The sequence below is a fragment of the Narcine bancroftii genome, chromosome 5 (genome assembly GCF_036971445.1).
Source record: "Narcine bancroftii isolate sNarBan1 chromosome 5, sNarBan1.hap1, whole genome shotgun sequence".
Lineage (NCBI taxonomy): Eukaryota > Metazoa > Chordata > Chondrichthyes > Torpediniformes > Narcinidae > Narcine > Narcine bancroftii.
The window spans coordinates 18,537,192-18,559,299 of record NC_091473.1 but is presented as its reverse complement, the minus strand read 5'-3'; the positions used below and the strand labels follow the sequence as shown (position 1 = coordinate 18,559,299).

General features: G+C 38.2%; 1 protein-coding gene across 2 annotated transcripts in view; it reads right to left on the bottom strand.

Annotated features, from left to right (window-relative positions):
* edem1 (ER degradation enhancer, mannosidase alpha-like 1) overlaps positions 1 to 22,108 on the bottom strand; it is a 58,547-nt gene that overhangs the window by 17,554 nt on the left and 18,885 nt on the right. For both annotated transcript variants that reach the window (XR_011357366.1, XM_069936931.1), the window contains exons 2-6: positions 21,473 to 21,545; positions 9,822 to 9,925; positions 9,200 to 9,371; positions 8,071 to 8,254; positions 3,985 to 4,159 (exon numbers count right to left, since the gene is read on the bottom strand). Coding sequence is in view for 1 of the 2 variants with exons in the window: in XM_069936931.1 (XP_069793032.1) it covers positions 3,985 to 4,159; positions 8,071 to 8,254; positions 9,200 to 9,371; positions 9,822 to 9,925; positions 21,473 to 21,545 (708 nt within the window). In the remaining variant the exon portion in view is untranslated. The remainder of the gene's footprint in view (positions 1 to 3,984; positions 4,160 to 8,070; positions 8,255 to 9,199; positions 9,372 to 9,821; positions 9,926 to 21,472; positions 21,546 to 22,108) is intronic.

The following is a 22,108-nucleotide window of genomic DNA, read 5'->3' as shown; positions in this document are numbered from 1 at the left end:
TCTTGCAGAGGCTCTTGTGCTACAATGTCTGTTATGTACTCACTCTAACAAATTGGAGGGTTGTGCCCCATACAGACAAGCAGCTCCAACTGCATTTTAATAAGGTCTAACATATTCAAAAACCCATGCAAATATGGTTTGTGTTTCATTTTACAATTTTTACACTAACACAAAGGAAAGTCAGATTGTTATTCATTTTATTAAAATCTAGTGATTGGTTATATGTAAAAGCATGGCAAGAGGATCAACTAAAACCTGCCTGGGATGGTCCCTTCTGTGTACTTTTAATTACAGACACCGCAGTAAGAACAAGAGAGAAAGGCTGGACCCACATTCAAAGAATTAAACCAGCTTCTGAACCACAACATCACGACACACAGATTCAAACCCCAACCTGGCGTGCAGTTCCTCATCCATCAGACCTGAAACTTACACTGCGCCGTGACAAAGTGCCGTAATGTTACATTTTTTTCGTTTCTTTAATGGTTTATTCAGTTATTGTTGTATTTTATTGCTGTTTTCAATGAGCTTTACATTTTTTGTGGTTTATTCAGTTATTGTTGTATTTTATTGCTGTTTTCAATGAGCTTTACATTTATTGTGGTTTATTCAGTTATTGTTGTATTTTATTGCTGTTTTCAATGAGCTTTACATTTATTGTGGTTTATTCAGTTATTGTTATATTTTATTGCTGCTTTCAATGGGTTTTACTTTCATTGTTGTTTTACTCATTTTTTGGAATATTGTTCGTTAATGTTTTAAGTCCCCCTGGAATAGGGGCAGCAGAGGTTACAATTGTGCTCCTTTAGAATGTAGACAGGGCATAGATTTAATGTATAGTCATAGTGGAATATGGGTTAACAAGGGATTCCAATACGGACCAGGGGAACTGAACAGCTTTAGTGGAGTACATTTAATTTGTATCTTAGCCTACACAGGTATTAAAGTCAAGAGTTTTGAGGCGATAGCACAAAGGGCATGGTGGGACAAAGACAGACAGAATGGTAGTCAGGATTGTACATGTAACAGAGAGAGAGAGAGAGTTAATACATATGCTAATGTACACAGACAGGCTGCAACTCCCAAGTTCAATGATACATATGCTAATGTTAGCAGACAAGCTGCAACACACAGTTAAATCACAAGAAACAATCCCCCCCCCAGCTTGGTCACTTTTCATCACCCCATGAAAGGGAGCACCAGTTACCAACAACGTGAGCTGCTTGACACTTTAATATCAGGCTCCAGATAGCCTTCGGAGATCGGTGGCCCTAGGGTTCGGGGCTGAAGAGGACATCAGATACTAGCCACAATTCAACGGAACCGCCTGACTACTGCTACTCGTTCGCTGCTGAAGGCAGCGCTTCTCACACACTGCTACTCGTTCGCTGCTGAAGGCAGCGCTTCTCACACACTGCTACTCGTTCGCTGCTGAAGGCAGCGCTTCTCACAGACTGCTACTCGTTCGCTGCTGAAGGCAGCGCTTCTCACAGACTGCTACTCGTTCGCTGCTGAAGGCAGCGCTTCTCACAGACTGCTACTCGTTCGCTGCTGAAGGCAGCGCTTCTCACACACTGCTACTCGTTCGCTGCTGAAGGCAGCGCTTCTCACAGACTGCTACTCGTTCGCTGCTGAAGGCAGCGTCTCTCACAGACTTCGTCGGGACAACGCTTACAAAAGTCGTGTGCTTCAAAGACACTGCTTCAATATTTCAACGTATGGGATGGACTAGACTCTTTACTGAGAACTGGAGCCTGATACTCGAAACCCTAATAAGCAGCTGGACTCGCTACTCTGACCTTCATGGTGCTCCCCTACCTAAAGACTTTACACAGACATTACAATTCGGTTATTGACCAGCTGGGTAAAGCTACACCTTACACTTGAAAGATCAGTGTTACTGATCTAAAAGAAAAGTGAGGAAAGAGGGGGGGGGGAAATCAGTCACACTGACACTAGTAACCAAAGATCAGTAACACTGATCATGGTGAAAGATCAGTATTACTGATCTAAAAGAAAAGTGAGGATTGTGAGAGATGGGAAAATTGATCTAAAATTATGAACATGGAAGAAAATAAAGTTCATCAGTAAAATGGCTGTAACCAGTTCAAACAGGATAAGCTTGGGGCTTAGGATGCAGGAAAGCAGAGTCAGCACGATTAACATAAGAATCTTCTAGTCTTTGTGACAAGACCATAGGACTAAGATAAGGAATGGTAAGGTACAATAGAATGTAGGAAGTGAGGTAGTCTGGATCAGATAAGGGTCTCCTAGCCCTGGACAGAAGTACCAAGTCATACATTTCTAATTAGCTAACCATACACAGATTTATACATATGAAATTAGCCAACCCTAGACAGGATGAGTCAACTTTGCATATCAAGAGACTGTAGCCCAGAGAATCAGGAAGGTGTGAATAAAGACAATGACATGATGGGGCACCCACAAGATACCCCCTGGTCCTCCAAGTGTACTGAAACTGCACGTAGGCAGGAAGGATTACCTATGCCAAACCCATCCAGGGGGGCAGAAGAATGTAAGGGGGAGGGCATTCTGATACTGAAATTGACTGTATAAAAGTTGGGTGAGCCCCAGTATGTGTGTGTATTCCCAGGGTAAGGGGAAGCACCCAACTTTGCATTGTTGTAGTAATAAATGTTCTTTGTTCTCAATTTTTGTCTCGAGCAATTTCTTTAAAGGTACTTTAATTCCTAACAAGATGGTTTAATCACCATCACTTTACATCAAGCAGTCATTTCTGGCAAATATGATTATAAGACTCATTTCCAAACATGGGGCAATCTGATCTGCAGACCAAAGTTAAATTTGTAGACATTGTATACATCAAACAGCTAAATAATAAAATCATACAAAAGAAGTTGAAAAGAAAATTCAATCTTGCAAGAAAGCAGCAAATTTTAGCAACATACATCTCATATCACTAAATTGCATCATTCAATTTTAAAAACTGTTCACATTAAAAGCCATCTTCCAGAAACCCAAAATTATAAAGCAGCTGACAGTCCAAATTAGTTCACCACTTTCTATTAGTTCAAGGGGCCTTATGGCCTACATGCATTTCTGTTAGATTCTTAATTTGGGCGGCACAGTTAGCATATTGGGTAGTATTACAACACCAGCAACCAGGACTTGGGTTCGAATCCTATACTGTCTGTAAAGAGTTTGTACATTCTCTCCATGTATGCATGGGTTTCCACCACCATTAAAAATGTACTGGGGGTTGTAGGTCAATTGGGTGGCATAGGATTGTGGGCAGAAAGGGCCTGTTACCGTGCTTTATGTCTAAAACTAATAATATAACTAGAAAACTGTCCCTTTGTCTCACCACATCCACGGTGACCATCAAGCATCTATTAAACTAATTCAAATTTTCCTCTTGCTCTCCCATTAACTTCCCCTTCCCAACACGATTCTCTCATCACTGATTGACCTGGGACAATTTACAGTGAGCAATTAACCAATACATTTGCCATATGGAAGAATATTAGAGCACCAAAAAGAAATCTACATGGAGAGCATACCAACTCCATGTTGACAGCACACTTAAATTAGAACTGGAGTCTTTACAGCTGCAAGACTGCAATGCTAATAATCACATTACTGTGCCACTCTTTAAATTACTCATTGCTTTTAAGTAGAGGTTAACAAGAAAACCCAGTGCTTAAAAGTGATATTTAAAGGTGCAGTGCTTTTAAAATTTTATAAATTTATAGTTGTTTTATATAATTGTTGATGGCAATTTTTTTTAAACTAATCCTTCTTCCATCATTGTTCTTCCTTTTCTCAGTAGGATCAATAAAACCCATGAAAAATTACAGATATTATTAAATTATCAGTACATTCTCCACTGCAGTGAAATCTGTTATGAACAAGGTAGAAAGCATAACATTTTAAAATTCAAATCAAAGCTGTAGCCACATGATAATTATTCCCCATACCCTCAGTATATAAGGAATATCGTACCCTCTTCTCAGATGATTTTGAATGCTTTCATATGCAGCATTAAACATCTCCAGGTCTTCGCTTTCTCCAAACAATATATAGGATTTCAGAAGATATTCATAGAAAGAGTCCAAACCTGCTCCCAATCCACTCTGTTTCCCAACCCATTGTCCAGTCTGAATATTTACCACATTGCCTGTAAAAAAAAAAAATGATAGCAAGCTAAATGTCCAGGTGTTCAAGGAGACATATCTAAACAGCTACAAAAATATTACAACTATATAACATGATCTACTCAAGGTTTAACAAGATCACTGCCCATGTTATGCATAGTATGTTACATTGCTTATCATCTGTATTACAGCAAATACCAGCTTGGACGAGCACTACAGCACTGTGAATGAATATCCCAAGGATATGAATTAATTAACATATTTTCTGCTTTATATAGTCACTGTTTCAAGGTCTCTAAGAGCTAAGTACATTTATCCTCATAGAATGCCATTTTATCCTTCCTATCGTATGTTAATTTGCTATTCATTATCCAATTTTCATTTTATTGTTTAGCCAACTATCCTCATTCTATTTTAATTCTCTGCCTCTCTCTTAGGTTGTGCAGATTTTCACAATGAGTTCTAACAAGCAGTGAAATCTAAAGGAGACACAGAATATTTCAATCAAGCTATTTCATTTGGATGGGTGAGATCAACATGAGGCAAGGTTGGCAGAGCTAGGACTTTTCTCTCTGGAGCAAAGAAGGATGAGAGGTGTCTTAATAGACGACTATAAGATGCTGACAGGCATATATAAGCACCGATTTCCGAGGGTGGGAACAGCAAACACCAGAGGACAAATGTATAAATTGAAAGGAGGAAAGTTAAGGGGAGATATCAGGAGTAAGTTTATATATATATGATATAGATAGATAGATATATATACATAGTTGCCTTGCCAGGGGTGGTGGTGGAGGCTGAAACATTGGGGGCATTTAAAAGACTCTTAGGCACATGATTGAAAGAAAAATAGAGGGTCACGAGGTAGGAAAGGTTTAGTTTTTTTGGTAGGAATATACAGTGCCTCATATTGTTTGGGACAAAGACTTTTTTTCCTTTATTTGCCCCTGCGCCCCACAGTCTTAAATTTGTAATCAAACAATTCACATGTGATTCCAGATCTTATTCAAGGTTATTTGTATACATTTTGGTTTGACCATGTAGAAATTATAGCACTTTTTATACAAAGTCCTCTCATTTTAGGGTGTAGCACAAATAAAAGCTCTCACAACTGGAGGGAGAACAAACGCCTTTATTAGCTTATACCTATGGGTAGGGTTTCCCAGTAGTCTTTGGAAGGATTCTGGATTTAGGTGGGAAACCAGGGTTATATGTGAGCAGATGGGGACGGAGTTGGGAGGCTGAGCCAGCCATCAGCACAACACATTACCAGTGAATCCCAGTTCACTGCACAGGACACCATAATGTTTGGGACATTTGGCTTCATGGGTGTTTGTGAGTAGACAGGTGCAGGTATAAAAGAGCTAGGCTTGCTTCTAAGTTTTTGATAATCTTTGGAATCTGTAGTTGCCATTTTTCAACATGAGAACCAGAGTTGTGTCAATTAAAGTCAAAGAAGCCATTACGAGGCTGAAAAACAAGAATAAAACAGTTAGACATCACCCAAGCCTTAGAATGATCGAAATCAACTGTTTGGAACATAATTAAGAAGAAAGAGTGTCCTGGTGAGCTCAGTAATCACAAAGGGGCTGGTTTTCCAAGGAAGACTCCACTGCTGATGACGGAAGAATTCTCATCATAATAAAGAAAACTTCCCAAACGAATGTCCAACAGATCAGAAACAATCTTCAGGAGGAAGGTATGGATCTGTCCATGACTACTGTCTGCAGAAGACTTTATGATCAGAAATACAGAGGCTGCACTGCATGATGCAAACCATGGCAAAGGTGGTATGCTTTGGATCTTGGGCAGTTCATTTGCACCTCCACACTTTGCTCTTGCAATCACTCAAGTTAATCTTGGTCTCATCTGTCCACAACTTTTTTTTTTCTAGAATTCTGCATGCTCTTTTAAATACTTCTTGACAAACTGTAATCTGGACATTCTTTCTGTGGCTAACTAGTGGTTTGCATGTTGCAGCGTAGCCTCTGTATTTCTGTTCATGAAGTCTTCTGCGGACAGATCCATACCTGTCTTCTGAAGATTGTCTTTGGGGATTTTTCTTCTTTATGATGAGAATTCATCTGTCATCAGTCCCTTAGCAATTACTGAGGTCACCAGTACGATTTCTTCTTAATGATGTTCCAAACTGTTGATTTTGGTAATCCTAAGGTTTGGGCGATGTCTCTTACTGTTTTATACCAGTTTTTCAGCTTCATAATGGCTTCTTTGACTTTCATTGGCACAACTTTGGTCCTTATGTTTAAAAATGGCAACTATAGACACCAAAGGTGATCAAAAGCTTAGAAGCAAGTCTAGCTCTCTTATACCTGCACCAACGAAGCAATTAAACATATCCAAGCACTCACAAACACCTGTGAAGCCAAATATCCCAAATATTATGGTTCCATGAAATGAGGGGACTATGTATAAAAAGTACTGTAATTTCCACATGGTCAAACCAAAATGTGTGCAAATAACCTTGAATAAAATCTGGAATGTACACTTTAATTACATGTGAATTAAAATTTTAAAACTGTGGAGAACAGGTGCAAATAAAGGAAAAAGGTATCTTTGTCACAAACATTATGGAAGGCATTGTTTGTTGGCATAACATCAAGGGTCACAGAGTGGGCCTGTACTGTGCTATAGTATTCTATGTTCTATTACAGTTCATTCTTAGCATGTCTATTAAAGTACCCAGCCTTAATTTCCTGCTGAAGTCAACAATGTAAATGGTAAGGTGGTGATGACTCAGTAAACATGAATTCCTTAAAAAGTGTTCCAGCCATTTCTATTTTCAACTGGGGTATTACGGCCTTCCTGGGAGCCACGGCACATTTAAGTAAAAGCCTTGTTTTCTTTTCATTTTAAGTAACATAAATATTATTAATGTTTTTTAATGTAGTCCATAGAAGTACAGAAGAAAACCAAAACCTGACTGCTTCGTAGTTAGGGGCCGCATAAACTTTGAGCAGTCCTAAGGGGTTCAGAGCTGAAAAAAATGTTTATACTCCACAAAAATTAAATGGATTAATTTCTAATTTTTCAGATAAATGATTTAGATGTAATAAAGAAATAGGTACTTTTTTTTACATTCTAAAATGTCCAAAACTAAGACCCTTTTGGATAGAATTTGGTTTCTCTTTGGAAAGAGTTACAAAAGTTAAGTTTCCTCATATCCAAATTTTTTTTACTTGGAGATATATTTGTCACAGAATTGAAATTGAAATTAAACAAATATCACAAAGAATTTATTAAAATAGCCCTAGAGGTAGCTAGAAAATGTGTGGCACTAACTTGGAAGTCAGATGCATATTTGGGAATGAGTAGATGCCATACTGAAATAGGTAGTTGTATACCATTTGAAAAGATTACATATAATTTACGCAGTAAGTTTGAAATTTTTCAAAAGATTTGGGAACCATATATTCACACTGCAGGAATTAGGTTGTTATCACCTAACCTGAATCTTCCAACTCATAAAATTAAGCTACGTTTGATTTTAGTTGATAGTTTTAATAATCTTGATTTTACTTAAATCATATCCAGATGTTCTCTTCTTTCTTTCTTTTTCTTGGGGCTGATTTTTATTTAGGGTGGGGGGGGGGGGATTTAAATCATTATGTATTAATCTTTATTATTTTGAACAAGACTATGCATAATTTTTAATGCATATATAAAATTCTGAAGGGACTACCTTTGCTTCCATTTCTCTTCTTGATAGGCCAGGAGGACAAGTGGCACCTCTTTGTGTGCCTTTATAAGGCAACCAAATGCAAGCTAACTTTGTGTATTTGCACCCTCCTCAAACCGCAATTGATTTAAGTTTCTGTTGTAAAATAGTGACAAAAACGTTGCAGTAGACTATAACTTAAACTTGTTTTACAGTAAAATGCAGCTTTTGTAGTTTTGCAAGAAATGCGTGGAGTACCTAGGAGTCCCGTCTCATCACTTCTCAATTTCCAAAGAGCTCTCACCGCATGGCGTGCTACCCACTCAAAAGTCGAATCTCCAATGAGGCGGCTCAGAATTCCAAATTCTACGAGCAAAGAACCAGCTCCAGCGGTGCAGGTTTCATTAAGACAAGAAGAAGGCACCCCCTTCTTTAGATTCACCTGAATATCAAATTTTAGAAAAGGAAAACATTTTCCAAATGACTCCTCACCCAACTGAAATGGAAATCAAATCAGCAAAAGCAAGTAAAAACTACACAAATCTGCACATGATAGAAATATGAAATAAAACCAAAACATTGGAAAATACCAGTCAGCCTGCATTAGCAGTGGGAATTTTGGAGTTCCAGTTCAGATTTCACCTGAGCAAGCCAATTTCAACGCAAAGATTGATTATCCAAAACTGAAGATTGCATGGTGGTATCAGAAGCAGAGATGCGAGTTTAGGCTTTGCTTTCTTTTCTGGAAGTTTTTTTTTCCCCTCTCTCTCCCATACCTTTGATAAGCACTTTCTTTTACATCTCTTGCACTCATAGCACCTGCAATTATGAAACTTTCAGCCGTTACCACCAACACTTACATCACTCAGTGCTGTTTGCTCTGCATTAAATTGGATACTTTTGTTCAATTCACCTTGGTTTTATAGTTGCCTTAAATATAGGATTCCCATGTTTTGTGAAACTTGCATTGAGTGACTTCTGAAGTCAAATTTAAAAGCAGAAATTGTGCTGTCTGGAAGCCACACAGTAGTTCCTTCAAGGATTGTTCTAGTATGTTTTAAGCTCTCTGCATAAAGTTTGTCTTAATTTATTTTCCCTCACCCTTAAGCTTTTATCAACATTGCTTGATAAAATAACATTTTCCATCTGACTTTTTCACAGCCACAGAGCAATGGAAAATGAGCAACCAATTCTGAGGTTCAACATATTTTGCACTCAATATAGCATAAAAATACAATAGTTAGTAGCTAAAAAAACATCCTTATATCATCACCAAACAAGTTACTAAATACACCAAGTTCAAAGAAATCTATTAACCTAATATACAAGACAGGATTTTTTTTATCATTGTTGTCATACTCAAAAAATGAAACTACATGTCACATACCCTTGGATGAGGAATGCCTGTTTTAGTGTTTTCAAAAGCTGGCAACAATCTCACAGCCAAATCATGAGCTAAGTGAAGCAATTCATCATCATAATCCTCTGGAGCCATGTTTCCAAATGGCTGAGCAGGATCCATTATAATCATATGAGCAGAAAGTAGGCTTCCTAAAATCCTGTAAGTTACAAACATGCTGTTGAGCCACAACTAGAATTGTTATGAAGAAAAGGGGAGGCAGATATATACCTACCCTTTTGCTTAATGGTCAAGATTACAATTTAAACAAAAAACTGTGAACATGCATCTTTAACAGGAATAATGTGTGTTGAGGAAAATTTCCTTCCAACATTCTGATCAATTCTTTTAACCTCTTAACCTCTTAGCATGGACTACTTGCTACCAAAGATGACGAAAAATTCAAGGATTACACAACTATATACAGTAGTTGAATTGCATTGGTTAAAATAAATCTCCTCCTTTGGTTGGGGAAAGGTTTAAAATTTAGAATGAAATCATAAAACGGGCTGTTAAATTTACATTAAACTGGAACTTGCTCTCAGAATGGATGTTGGGTCAGATTAATTTTTATAATTAAAAAATAAGAATGAGGTGGTCTGTGGTTCACCTGATCGTCGCTTCGAAGACTTGCACAGTTGAATCTTTATTAAAAGAGACCGTGGTAATCACAAGCTTCACTGCTCTTTTGAACTCAGAAGCATTGCCCAAAACCTGCAGAGTAAAAAGGAAAATATTGCCTCTTGTTCAAAAAAAATGCATCCTTAACTGATGAAGTCTTAAATACAAATGCTGTATCATGAGAATTGGCCTTCAAAACCATTAGAAATGTGCTCTAAAACAATCTTTCCATAGCCAAGGACTATCATTATAATTTAAAATTCCATTGGACATCTTGTTTCTTTTATCTAACTTTGCATTGCATTTGGAATTTCCAGGATAAAACAAAACTGATCACAAATTCAGAGGACACGAACAATAATAAATACAACCTTAACCTCTAAGGCTGCAGGTGGGGAGATAAAAGAAAATAAGTAAAGAATATACAAATGCTTGTCAGAGGACATTAAAAGTGTCAACCATCTGGTATAGAAAGATGAAAGTTTGCTTCCAATCGCCACAGCTTTAGAATATTGTCAGAGAAAAGCTAAATAATGTGAAAGTCACTCAAACATCTTCCACACTGCAGACAGCCAGTTATAGATTTCCACATTACATCTTTGAGAGATTTCACATGCTAAAGATGTACACGAATAAGTAGAATTCCACTTAAAGTTACAGTATTTTTCTTTATAATAAAACTTATTAGATTTTGGAATGGTCCAGAATTAAAGGGTTGTTGTTGTGGAAGACTGCAACTTCCCAAATATTGGCACCTCCTGACTGCAAGAGGAATAGATGGAGCAGAATTTGTCAGGTGTGTCCAAGGATTCCTGACATAGTAAGTGGACCAGATGATTAGAGGAGAGGCTGCTTAAGGACAAAGGAAGCATCATGTGCCTGGAGGCAGAGAAGGTTAGGGAGGTCCTAAATTAATACTTTGCTTCGGTATTTTTCAGGCAAATGGACCTAGGGTCAAGATGAGTTCAGAATATTAAGGTTTTTGTGTTGGACCATGATGAGATTAAGGATGAGTAAAACCATTAGGATTGATGTCCCCAGGACCAGAAAAAATATACCCCAGGTTGTTATGGGAAGGGAGAATAGAGATTGCCAGGGCATGAGCAATGAACTTTGCATCCTCCTTGGCCGCATGGGATATGCCGGAGGATTGGAGAATGGCAAATGTGGTCCCCTTGTTTCAAAAAAGATAATGGGGAGAATCCTGGGAATTATAGACCAGTGAGTTTTATGTTAGCAGTGTGTGAATATTTGGAGAGGATTCTTAAGGACAGGATTTTTGAGCATTTAGAGAAGTAAAGTTGTATCAAGGACAGTCAGCTTGGTTTTGTGAAGGGAAGGTCCTGCCTCATGACCTAATTGAGTTTATTGAGGAGGTAACAAAATAAAGTGATGAAGTTAGGAATTTAGTAAAGCATTTGACAAGGTACCCCTGAGAGATTCATTTATAAAATCATGTGGCATGGGATCCATGGAACTTTGACTATGTGAATGCAGAATTGGTGCCTGTAGAAAGCAGAGAGTAGTAGTGGACAGAAAGCATTCTGCCTGAAGGTCGGAATACTTTTGTGTAGTTCTGTTGGGATCTGTTCTGGGACTCTTTGTACTTTGTAATTTTTTAATAATTTTTTTAATTTTAATTAATTGTTGAAGATGTAGAGGGATGGATCAGTAAGTTTTCAGGTGATATGAAGTTTGGTAGGTTACAACAAAATATATACAGAATGCAGAGTTGGGCGAAAAACTGGCAGATGGGAGTTCAATCCAGATAAGTGTGAGTGATGCATTTTGGAAGATCAAACATGAATACAGAATAAGGATCATTGGTAGGATACTGAACAGTATGGAAGAACAGAGAGACCTTGGGTCCAAATACATAAATCTTGCAAAGTTGCTGCGCAGGATAGTTAAGAAGGCCTATTATATGCTGGGCTTCATTAGTTTGGGGGATTGAGTTCAAAAGTTGCAAGAAGATGATGTAGCTCTATAAATCTCTTGTGAGACCACACTTAGAATATTGTGTTCAGCTCTGATCACCTCATTACATGAAGGAAGTGAAGCTATGGAGAGAGTGCAGAGATTTATCAGGATGTTCCCTGGATCGGAAAATGTGTCTTATGAGGCAAGGTTAGCAGAACAAAGACTTTTCTCTTTGGAGCAAAGAAGGATGAGAGGTGACTTAACAGATTTCTTCAATATTATGAGAAGGCTTAGATATGGTAGACAGCCAACACCTTTTTCTCAGGGTGGGTGTGGCAGATACCAGAGGTCATTTGTTCATGGTGAAGAAAGGTAGGTTTGGGGGAGATATCAGGGAGAATTGTGGGTGCCTGGAATGCATTGCCAGGGGAGGTGGTGGAAGCTGGTGGGGCATTTAAGAAACTCTGAGGTGCACAGATGAAAGGAAAATAGAGGGTTATGAGGTAGAGTGTGTGTGGTTTTTTTTTATAGGTACTGCATATACAAGTCAGCACAATATCATGGGATGAAGGGCCTATACTGTGCTGTAGTGATCTCTTAAAAAGTGAGAGTCTGTGCATAGAATAAGATTTTTCTCTATCAATTTCTCAATCCCAAGGAATAAAAAAATACTTCAAGTCATAAGAAGTCCTTGGAAATCAGCACACGATCAGATCACTTCTGCAATTTGAGCCACTGGTGTAAACATACCGGCACTTCAAATTAACCTGCATGCTTATCTTGCTAACTCTCATGGATTTCTCAGCTCAGAAATAGATGTTAAATTCATTTTGAATTATTACCATAGATGCTGCAAAATACCCTAATATGAAAACATTTTTAATATCCTGCAATTTCTCTCTAGGGAAATTTGACCACGGCAGAAGAACAATTTAAGAGTTAAAATACTGTGGGGGGGGAGGGGGGGGGGAAGTCTCAACAAAGGATTAACCTTTTCAATCAGTCAGAACCACCATTGCCACAAACTTTGCATGTTCAGCTGTGATATGAAAAGCGACGTTAATGATAACCTGCCACAGTTGGGGAAAATGATGACATTAATAAAGACAGATTTTATGAACATAAAAGTGAAACTCAAATGATTGATAAACATCTAAGTATAATCCTTTAAAAGTTGAGACATCTTTTGACAGTTATATATGAACCACCTTACCAGTGAAGGCGAATTTCTGGTCCATTGTTAATGTTGAGCAGTTTTCTCTTTCAAATTAAATGATTTAAGAAACATGCAATTTCTCATCTCAATTCCATTGCAGTTTCTTGCTATTTCCTGAAATCGTCCTTATGGCACAGGTGACTGACTTATTTTGGGAAAGGAACAAGGCAATAATAAATAGAAATCATCCCAGAGATGATTCAATGCCAATCAATTCTTCTCTAAGGGAACTGTATGTCATGAACCCATTGATGATACAAGCTCCTAAATCAGCAGACTGTTATTTCAAAGCTATGTCAATGTTTCATCAATTAATTTCAGGTCACACTGATGTGCATCAACATTGGATGAGGTCACTCAAAGAACTCCTTCACACGGCACTATTTAGAAAAAGTGAGTTATCCATGTCCCTAAGACTCAAATCAACGTTACCCAAGAATTAACATTATTTATTAACAAACAAATAATCTTCTCATTGTGTTTTCAGTAATTTGCTTTGCAGAAACTATAGTTCCTGTGTTACATTTATAATCTTACAATATTTACTTAAGATTGTGGAAAGCACTGGCTAAATACAAGCCAGTTTCATTTGCCATTTGCACTCCCAGCGAAGTTTTTAAGCTACAGCAACACCTACTTGCACATTCCAAGCTTGTTCCCTGCTGCAGCTCAAACCTTCTGCTGAAACTTAGGCCTATTCCAATTTCTCCATGTGCATGATTTATCCTAAAGCGGCTGAACTGGATAAATACAATATTTTACTTGGTTCCTGATAAGATTTGATTTTGGATAAATTCACCACAAAGCAAAACTACACTCAATAAATAATCATGCATTCAATTTATATTATAGATTAGGTTTCTCAACAAAACTTCATCCTAGTAAAGCTTCCTTGACACTAGTCACCCATAGTTGCTGAAGTCTCAGGTGGACACCGACTGCTCACTAACCGGCTACTGCTAATGCTCAGGTTGGGGCCCTGCATCACAAAATAACTATCATGGTCAGTATTTCCCCCCTTGGGTTCTCCAATCTGATGGTCACTGCACCAATTAGAAAGCAATCCTACAATCCAACAAAAAACACAAAAAGGAAAAAACAAGAATCCAATACCATTGATGTCACATTATTGAAGCATGGTAGGTATAGTTTGTCCTGCCATGCTTACTCTTCGCATACAAATGTAATGAATGATTTATTCTCTGCTGTTACTATTGAAAAATTCTACACAGTTCCATGATAATTTACATATTGGTTTCATTGAGGTAGAAAACAACCATTACCAACAAAATGGGTTTTTTTTTAAATCCTGACACAAAACTAAAAAGCCTTCTTTAATCTTACACCCTGAAAATAATAAAATGACAAAATACATGCTTTTTTTTAAAAAGAATTAGTGATTAATTCACGTTTACTGTAGTCAAAGAAAATTGTTCATCCCAAAAGCCTGCTGGTGACCAATCATATCACCACAGATGGTGGCACTGACCACATATTCAGTAAGTACACCCCAAGTTGTCAGCCTGCTGAAAAAGTCACAAGCTTCTTTTAAGTATTTAAAGTCAGGGTATTAACTAAGCTCAGTGCAGTTTCAACCAACAGAGAAACATAAAAAAGAATTCATGGTTACAGAAAAGTCTGACTATGCTTAGACATACTCCATAGCAGCGGTGGCCAACCTTTTATTTTTTAATTTAGATCTACAGCACGTTAACAGGCCATTTCAGTCCATGAGTCCGTACTGGGGGTGTAGGTTAATTGGGTGGCACGGGCTCGTGGGCCAGAATGGCCTGTTAACATGCTGTAGATCTAAATTAAAAATTAAAAGGTTGGCCACCCCTGCTCTTTGTTACAACTTTTAAGAATAGGTCACAGTTTTTTTTGGGTCAGATTCCAAAGTAGTTTCAAATCATTCATCTACTGTTGCTTCAAAAAGGCAGCTTCCAATAGTCAATGTGACAGACATCATGGACCAACTTCTCTATCTTTGATCATGCCACGAACTAAATCTGGTGACATTGATACAAAATGTTAATTTTTGTAGCCACCTTATGCATTTATCAATGATCGTAACATCTCCACAGAGCATTAAAACTCCAGCGAAGATGTAGATGTACAGAACCTAATCTAACATGACCCTATAAACTGTACTTTCTACTTCTGAATCATATACAAGACAAACTGGATGGGGATTTTACACAAATAAACACAGTATCTCTTTGGGATAGTAAATTTAAATATTGTAACTATTCCAATGGATTCTCAAGATACTAGTTAAAATCACTGTGATAATCTGAGCTTCATTGAGGAACTGTGCAAAGGAGGAATGGACATGCCTAAACATACTCACAAACTTAACTACCTGTTGATAGCTTAACTAAACTCATTGTGTATTCAATGGTTGCAAGAACACAGTGTTGGTTACCACTTGCTGGGTGTCTGTGTGCACACACACTTGCACAAAATGGTCAGTGCGCGCACATGCAAATGGACTCACATGGATTTCCTTGGGGTGCACACCCACGGACCCTCGGGGCACGCATAGGCGCACCCAGCTTAGAGGGAACACTGTGTGGCAAAGATACACCAGAGTGCATGATAACAAATGTGTAAGAAGCAGTCTTGGACCTTGTTTGGGGCTCACCAATATAGATAACCAAGCTTTACGAGCGAGACTCTAGACACACAAGCAGAGTTGTGTGGTTTAATGTTGTCTGAAGTTATTCCCTCGGTCTGAACCGAAAAAGGAGCTCCGCATCATAACGTGACTAAAACCTGGAAGATGCTCTTTCCCTGATACAGCACCATGTAGCTGCTTTCTCTATCATGAATGGAAATGCGACACTACCTTGCTTGTACTTCACCTTGTTGTATTCAAGGCTGTGACCAATAAGGTTTCAGAAACAGAGGAAATCAATTTACAGAGTTACTAGTTTTGGAAAATGATTCTGACATAAAACATCAGCCATGATTTTATTGAATTATCAGGGGAAAACACAAGGGAACAAGTCGCCTAATCCCATTTCTTTTTCTTACATGGTCACAAATTTTGAATTAATCACTGATAATAGTCCTCTTATATTCAGGTTTACCCAATTAAGCAATTGAAATGAAAGCATTGGTCATGATGAAATGTCATCGACTCAAAACATTACCTCTGCTTCTCTCTCCAAAAAGACCCTCATGTTTCTGGCATATTCTGTAATTCAAAATGAATTTGGATTTTTGATGAGTACAAATTACCAGATCATCAAGAATTGAATTCAAGCAACATTGGAATCCTTCCTCCTCTCAGGAACATTATTAAATCACTGAATGCATAGAGGTCTAATACAGTATGTAAAAAAAACATTCACAGGATTGCCAGGTTATTGACCTGCAATTAATTCCTTCAATATTTTTATTTTTAAGGATTTCTCTGTGCAAGATTTGAGAACACAACTCTTGGATGGAGGAGATAAAACACAAAGATCAAATTTACTCAGTTTTTCACAAGCACCAATCACCTCACCGATTCAAAACTATGATGTCAATTATTAGATGCACACTGTAAAACACCTACAGTCAGGTATACAAGCCACTTGCCTTGCAGCAGAAACCCACAGACATATCACTTTTCAACCCCCAAGAATATCATTCTATCAAGAAATTTAACCTAACCACTTCATTTTATACAACTTTACTGCTAAAAACTGTGCAATACTTCAAATCATTCTCAGCTATCAGAAATAACTGCAGTTAATGCCAAGTAGAACAGCAATAAACAAGGTAACCACATTAATTTTTCACTTCACACCAAATGCAATGGAAGGCACACATTAATCAAAGCTAGCCAATTAATAATAAACAGGATACCGACATGATGAATGCAAATTAACTTTGCCATTAACTACTTCTTATTCAGAAGTACAATAAATGTGGACACTACCTATTTTTTGAACGAATACTCAGTCTAAAAACACACAAAGATTAGAAAGGTTTAAGAAGCAAAATACTTCTCAAAAAGAGGTAAACTTCAGCACCTCTATCCGAGTGTGGGAGGACAGAAAAGAAAACCAGAGCTAAACTAATGTATTCGCGAGTACATACTGTTAACTATTAGTGGGACTTGCATGTTTGCATGCATTGAACAATGTAAAAAAATTAACTACAACAGCAAGATAAAATCAGTTTCATAGTTAATTTCCAGCCAGTAAATCTCCACACAGAGCAGCCTGCGTGCAGAGACAAGGATGAGGACTTCAGCAACCCTTGGAGTGTCGCAGCCTGGGCAGACATGCCCTGAAAGAGCGAAGAAGGACACCAGCACCATGGTAGACCACATCAGCAAGCCCCATGAACAGCCCCTAGTGAGATCAAGGCCAGTGGAGAGGCGTTAATGCCCTGAGATAGCTATGTTTCTTTTCATCTCCGATAGAGTGCAGGGGCCGACTTCCTTCGGGCCCTCTGCTTGCTTGTCCACCTCAAAAGGTTAGCGCTTAGTGCACACCAGAATTTTTCAGACTCTGCTTCAAGGGGAAGACAGGCCACCCCACCCCCACACCTCCCCCACCCCCCGCCCCCGCCCCCCACCCACCTGGACTCTCTAGCTCTCTTAGACAATGAATTAACTAGCATCCTGGCGGAGTTCCCCTCGATTGTGGTGCCACAGTTCTCTGCGACCAAAACGTGGGGTAAGGAACACCACATTTTCACCAAGGGCCCCTTGCTCCACACCAGGGTGCACCTACTCCCTCCCGAAAACCTCAGCCTGGCAAAGGAGGTGTTTAAGAAAATGGAGGACCTGGGGATTGTGTGGCACTCCAATCGTCCCTGGACCACCCCCCTCCTTGTTATATCAGCAGGGGTTTGGAGACCATGTGGTGGCTACTGCCTCCTCAACGAGGCCACCATGCCCGACAAATATCCCATGCCACACATCCAGGACTTTGTCACAAACCTGCACAGGTCTTCTCCAAGGTGGACCTCATCCGGGGGTACCACCAAATCTCAGTTCACCCCTAGGATATCCCCAAGAATGCAATCATAATTCACAAAGGTCATGAAAATATCTGAACTGCCAAGAGTTGATTCTTCGAGTTGGATGGAAAACTCACAATGTTGAAGTTCAGATGCCAAGGTTTCCTCCACATCAATGTGTCTTCGCACTATATTTGCATTTAATGGCAAGCATTTTAGAACCAGTTGAGAGTTTTCTTCATAACATTTTAAATCATATCTTTAATTGCTGGTATTATGATCTCACCTTCAATGGACTACAATTTTCTCTTTTTTGCTATTTTAAGGGAGATGCCTCCATCATTATCAACATTGGCAGGTGCTGTAAAAAATTTCTTTACATTTGGTCAATTTCTGATTTTTTTCAGCGTCTTAAAAAGAAATTAAGGTCCTTGTTTTTCTTATCGAGGTGGTCTTTCATTTCACAGGCTTCGTGGCATCATTGCTGAAAGCCTTTTCACGTAACAGGCACATTGAAATTGTTTCATTAGTAAACGAAGGTACGTATCCAAATTTCAAATACTCTGGCGAATATTGTCTGCACTTAATCTTAGCAGCCGCCATTGTGCTTAGTAAAAATGTGGCAAATTTACACAATAAATGCATAGCTATCGGTTCACTGACACCACTTCAATAGCTACAGGTGTTGAGTATGCATTGGCTGTCTCTGGACTGACACCATTGGACTGGAAATGACGTGGACGGGATTCTCAGCCTCGCATTCCGCAACCCAGATTTTCATTACATACTTGAAAATAAACCTATGGCTAAGCTAAAAATGTTACAAGACTTCAATGCTAATGACGAGTAATATAGTTAGTACGTTTATTGAGTATTTTTTTTAAAAAGAGCACATGAGTAAAGAAAATCCAAGTCAATTCATCCACATGGAAACAATTACAACGGTCCCATTGTCTTGTGATTCCAATTAATAATAATGTAACTATATTATTATTGTTATGTTTCAGAAATGGACTATTATATATAAATCAGAAATGTGTTTCAGCAAGACTTCAAATTAATTTTCTGCTCCATGCCCCAGAGTGGCTGCAAGGAACGTGCCAGAGACAGGTATCCAGGCCAAGAAACAAATTTGTAAATTAAGCAAGCAAGTGATTACAATAACAGTGATTTGAAAAAAAAACCTTGTTTCTGGCCTTGAAGATGCCAAACGAAGCTGGGTCAAAGTCTTTAATAGCGGTGACGGCAACTCCATTCTCAACATTGGGTGCGGTGCTGTCCACATTGAAAAAGTCGCCTCGGGCTCCCGGGAAAGAGCAGGGCCTTCAGGCTCTACAATTCTTTCGACCCCAAAAGTTCAATCAAACCCACCCCCCCCCCCAACATTTATCGAACCCTTGGCATTTTCCATCGACCACTTTGGAGACTCCTCGCATAGCAGCTGGTGCAACACTTTTACATCGCTCGCAAATGAGGTTTGAATTTAAAGGAAGGTGCATCAAGGGCTTGTCCAGATCACTTGCAAGGAAATTGGTCGGGTTACGCCGAGGGTATGACAAAGACAACAGGATTAAAAGCCAGTCGATGCCATTCGCTCTTTTGCGACTCTCCCAAAAGTGTCTCCCTATCTCTAATTCATAAAGAGTCTATATCTTTATTTGTATTAAGTATATTAGTAAGGCTTTATATGTAAACTTGGGGGAGGGGGTTTAATTATGGGGGCAGTGTGGTTAGTGCAGCAGTTAGCGCAATACTGTTACAGCGCCAGTGACCAGGGCTCAAATTTAAATTTTGTAATTTACGGGAATTAGCAGATTAAAGTGAACTTTACATAAGTAAGGACTACAAAACTGATTTTTTTTTTCCCCAAATTACTTTACATTTTGCACCGTCTTTTGTCTTTTAAACAGTATATTCCAAATGCAGGTGTATCAGTTAGGCGTTGTATGAATGAGCCCCAGTCAACCAGAAGATTTGCATTTCCAGAACCCACGATCCCCACAGGTGCTGGATAATGGGGATTTTACTGTACTTGATTAAGCTTTAAACCATACAGTTTACAACATACATTTGTGATTCCGTAGAAATGATATGGTATGTATTAAAGTTACTCATGCAAACTTGAAACAAATTTCATACATTAAAAAATGTTAATTTAGATCTACTTTGCAAATGCACTTACTAACCCAGAAATGACTGGATCAATACATTTATAACAAAGATCAAAATTTAATCATTTTCCCTCATCTTTCAGATAAAATACTAATTGTTATGCTGCCTCAGTGCATCCAGAATCCTGTCAACACCCAAACTGCCCATCCTCTAGCGAACCCAATGAATTTTAATGGCAAAATAGAAGTAAATATTAGAATAAAAAGAGATTCTAAAAAGGCAGAGACAAAAAAATACTCAATGAACAAAAACTGACAACAGCTACATCTGAAAGCTCTTGTGTAGGTGCATGAAAAATGATGGAACATTTGAGTGATATTTTCAAAAGAAATCCATCTCAATTCTGTAACATCTGGATGAACAAGTATTTGGATAACAAGATTAGTACAAAATACTGCCATGATAACTAAAAATATTTAGAACCTCTCAGAACATTTCCAGAGCTCTTAAATAATTCACCAGTTTCAATAATTCTCTTTCTGGGCATCAAATTTGAATGTCTTGGTAGAATAAAAATACAAAGATAATTTATTTACAACACAAATTGCCAGCAGTAGGCTGTGGTGAGAATAACTCACATTTTGATGCAAGCCTACAAAATTATGAAATGTAATTAATATCAATGAACAACAGTCAGACTTCCATTTTTGTAAGGATTATAAAGAGTATAAGAAATCCAGCTCTCCACTACAATAAACTAGTGATGTTTATGCCCATCCACCAGTTAAAGCTAGCACTGTGCACTCACATTATGTTTCCAGAATTTTTTTTTTTTGCTCATCACCAATTCCAATTAAAAACACCATTAGTTTACGAACATTTCAAACCATTGATATCTTTATTTAAAACTTTATCACAGATAAACTGAACGAGATTCTGCTATTTTGATAATTTAATTCAACCAAAAAAAAGACAAAATCTTCACAGAATGCACAATGAGAAATTTCATCAAAAAAAAACTAGTAATTCATTTAGGTTTGTATCTGACATACAACTTTCTAAGAAAAGACAAACACACAAAATGCTTCATTGCAGGTCAGACAGCATGGGTAAAAAGAGAAACTAATATTTCATGTTGATAACTCTTTACCTGATGAAACATTAACTTTGTTTTACTCTCTCTATAGTTGTTGCCTAACCTGTTCACCATTTCTACCTTTTTAATGTAAATTTCCTGCAAATGTTTTTTGTCCCTCAGAGTTCCACTTTCACTCATGATAATAAACTGAAAATGATTTTCCCAAAGACATTTTCAAAATTAGAATACAGTTTGGAGAAACAGTAAGATCTGCACAACTATGAGGTGTCTGCACAATAAAACTGAAAAGTTCCACAGAGCAAAGTAATCATTAATTCAAACATCTGTCACTCACCGCCAGTGTATCAAGTGCATCGATCAGTGTTAAAGAATAGTTTCCAAGGACATCATTAATGTTTATGTTTGAACTAGAAGGAAAACAAAATCAATTACAAGTTCCAACAGCAAAATTAACTCAATCTGGGATCAGAATGTTGTCATATTATCAAATGTTTCGGGACATTTTATTCCCTCCAAATTCCAATGGTGCCCTTCCTCCTTCTTCTTCCACCTCTTCTTCTTCCTCTACTTCTTCCTTTTACTCCTCTACTTCTTCCTTTTCCTCCTCTACTTCCTCCTTCTCCTCCTCTACTTCCTCCTTCTCCTCCTCCTCTACTTCCTCCTTCTCCTCCTCCTCTACTTCCTCCTTCTCCTCCTCCTCTACTTCCTCCTTCTCCTCCTCCTCTACTTCTTCCTTCTCCTCCTCCTCTACTTCTTCCTTCTCCTCCTCCTCTACTTCTTCCTTCTCCTCCTCCTCTACTTCTTCCTTCTCCTCCTCCTCTACTTCTTCCTTCTCCTCCTCCTCTACTTCTTCCTCCTCCTCCTCTACTCAAACAATACTCAAACAATACTCAAACAATACTCAAACAATACTCAAACAATACTCAAACAATACTCAAACAATACTCAAACAATACTCAAACAATACTCA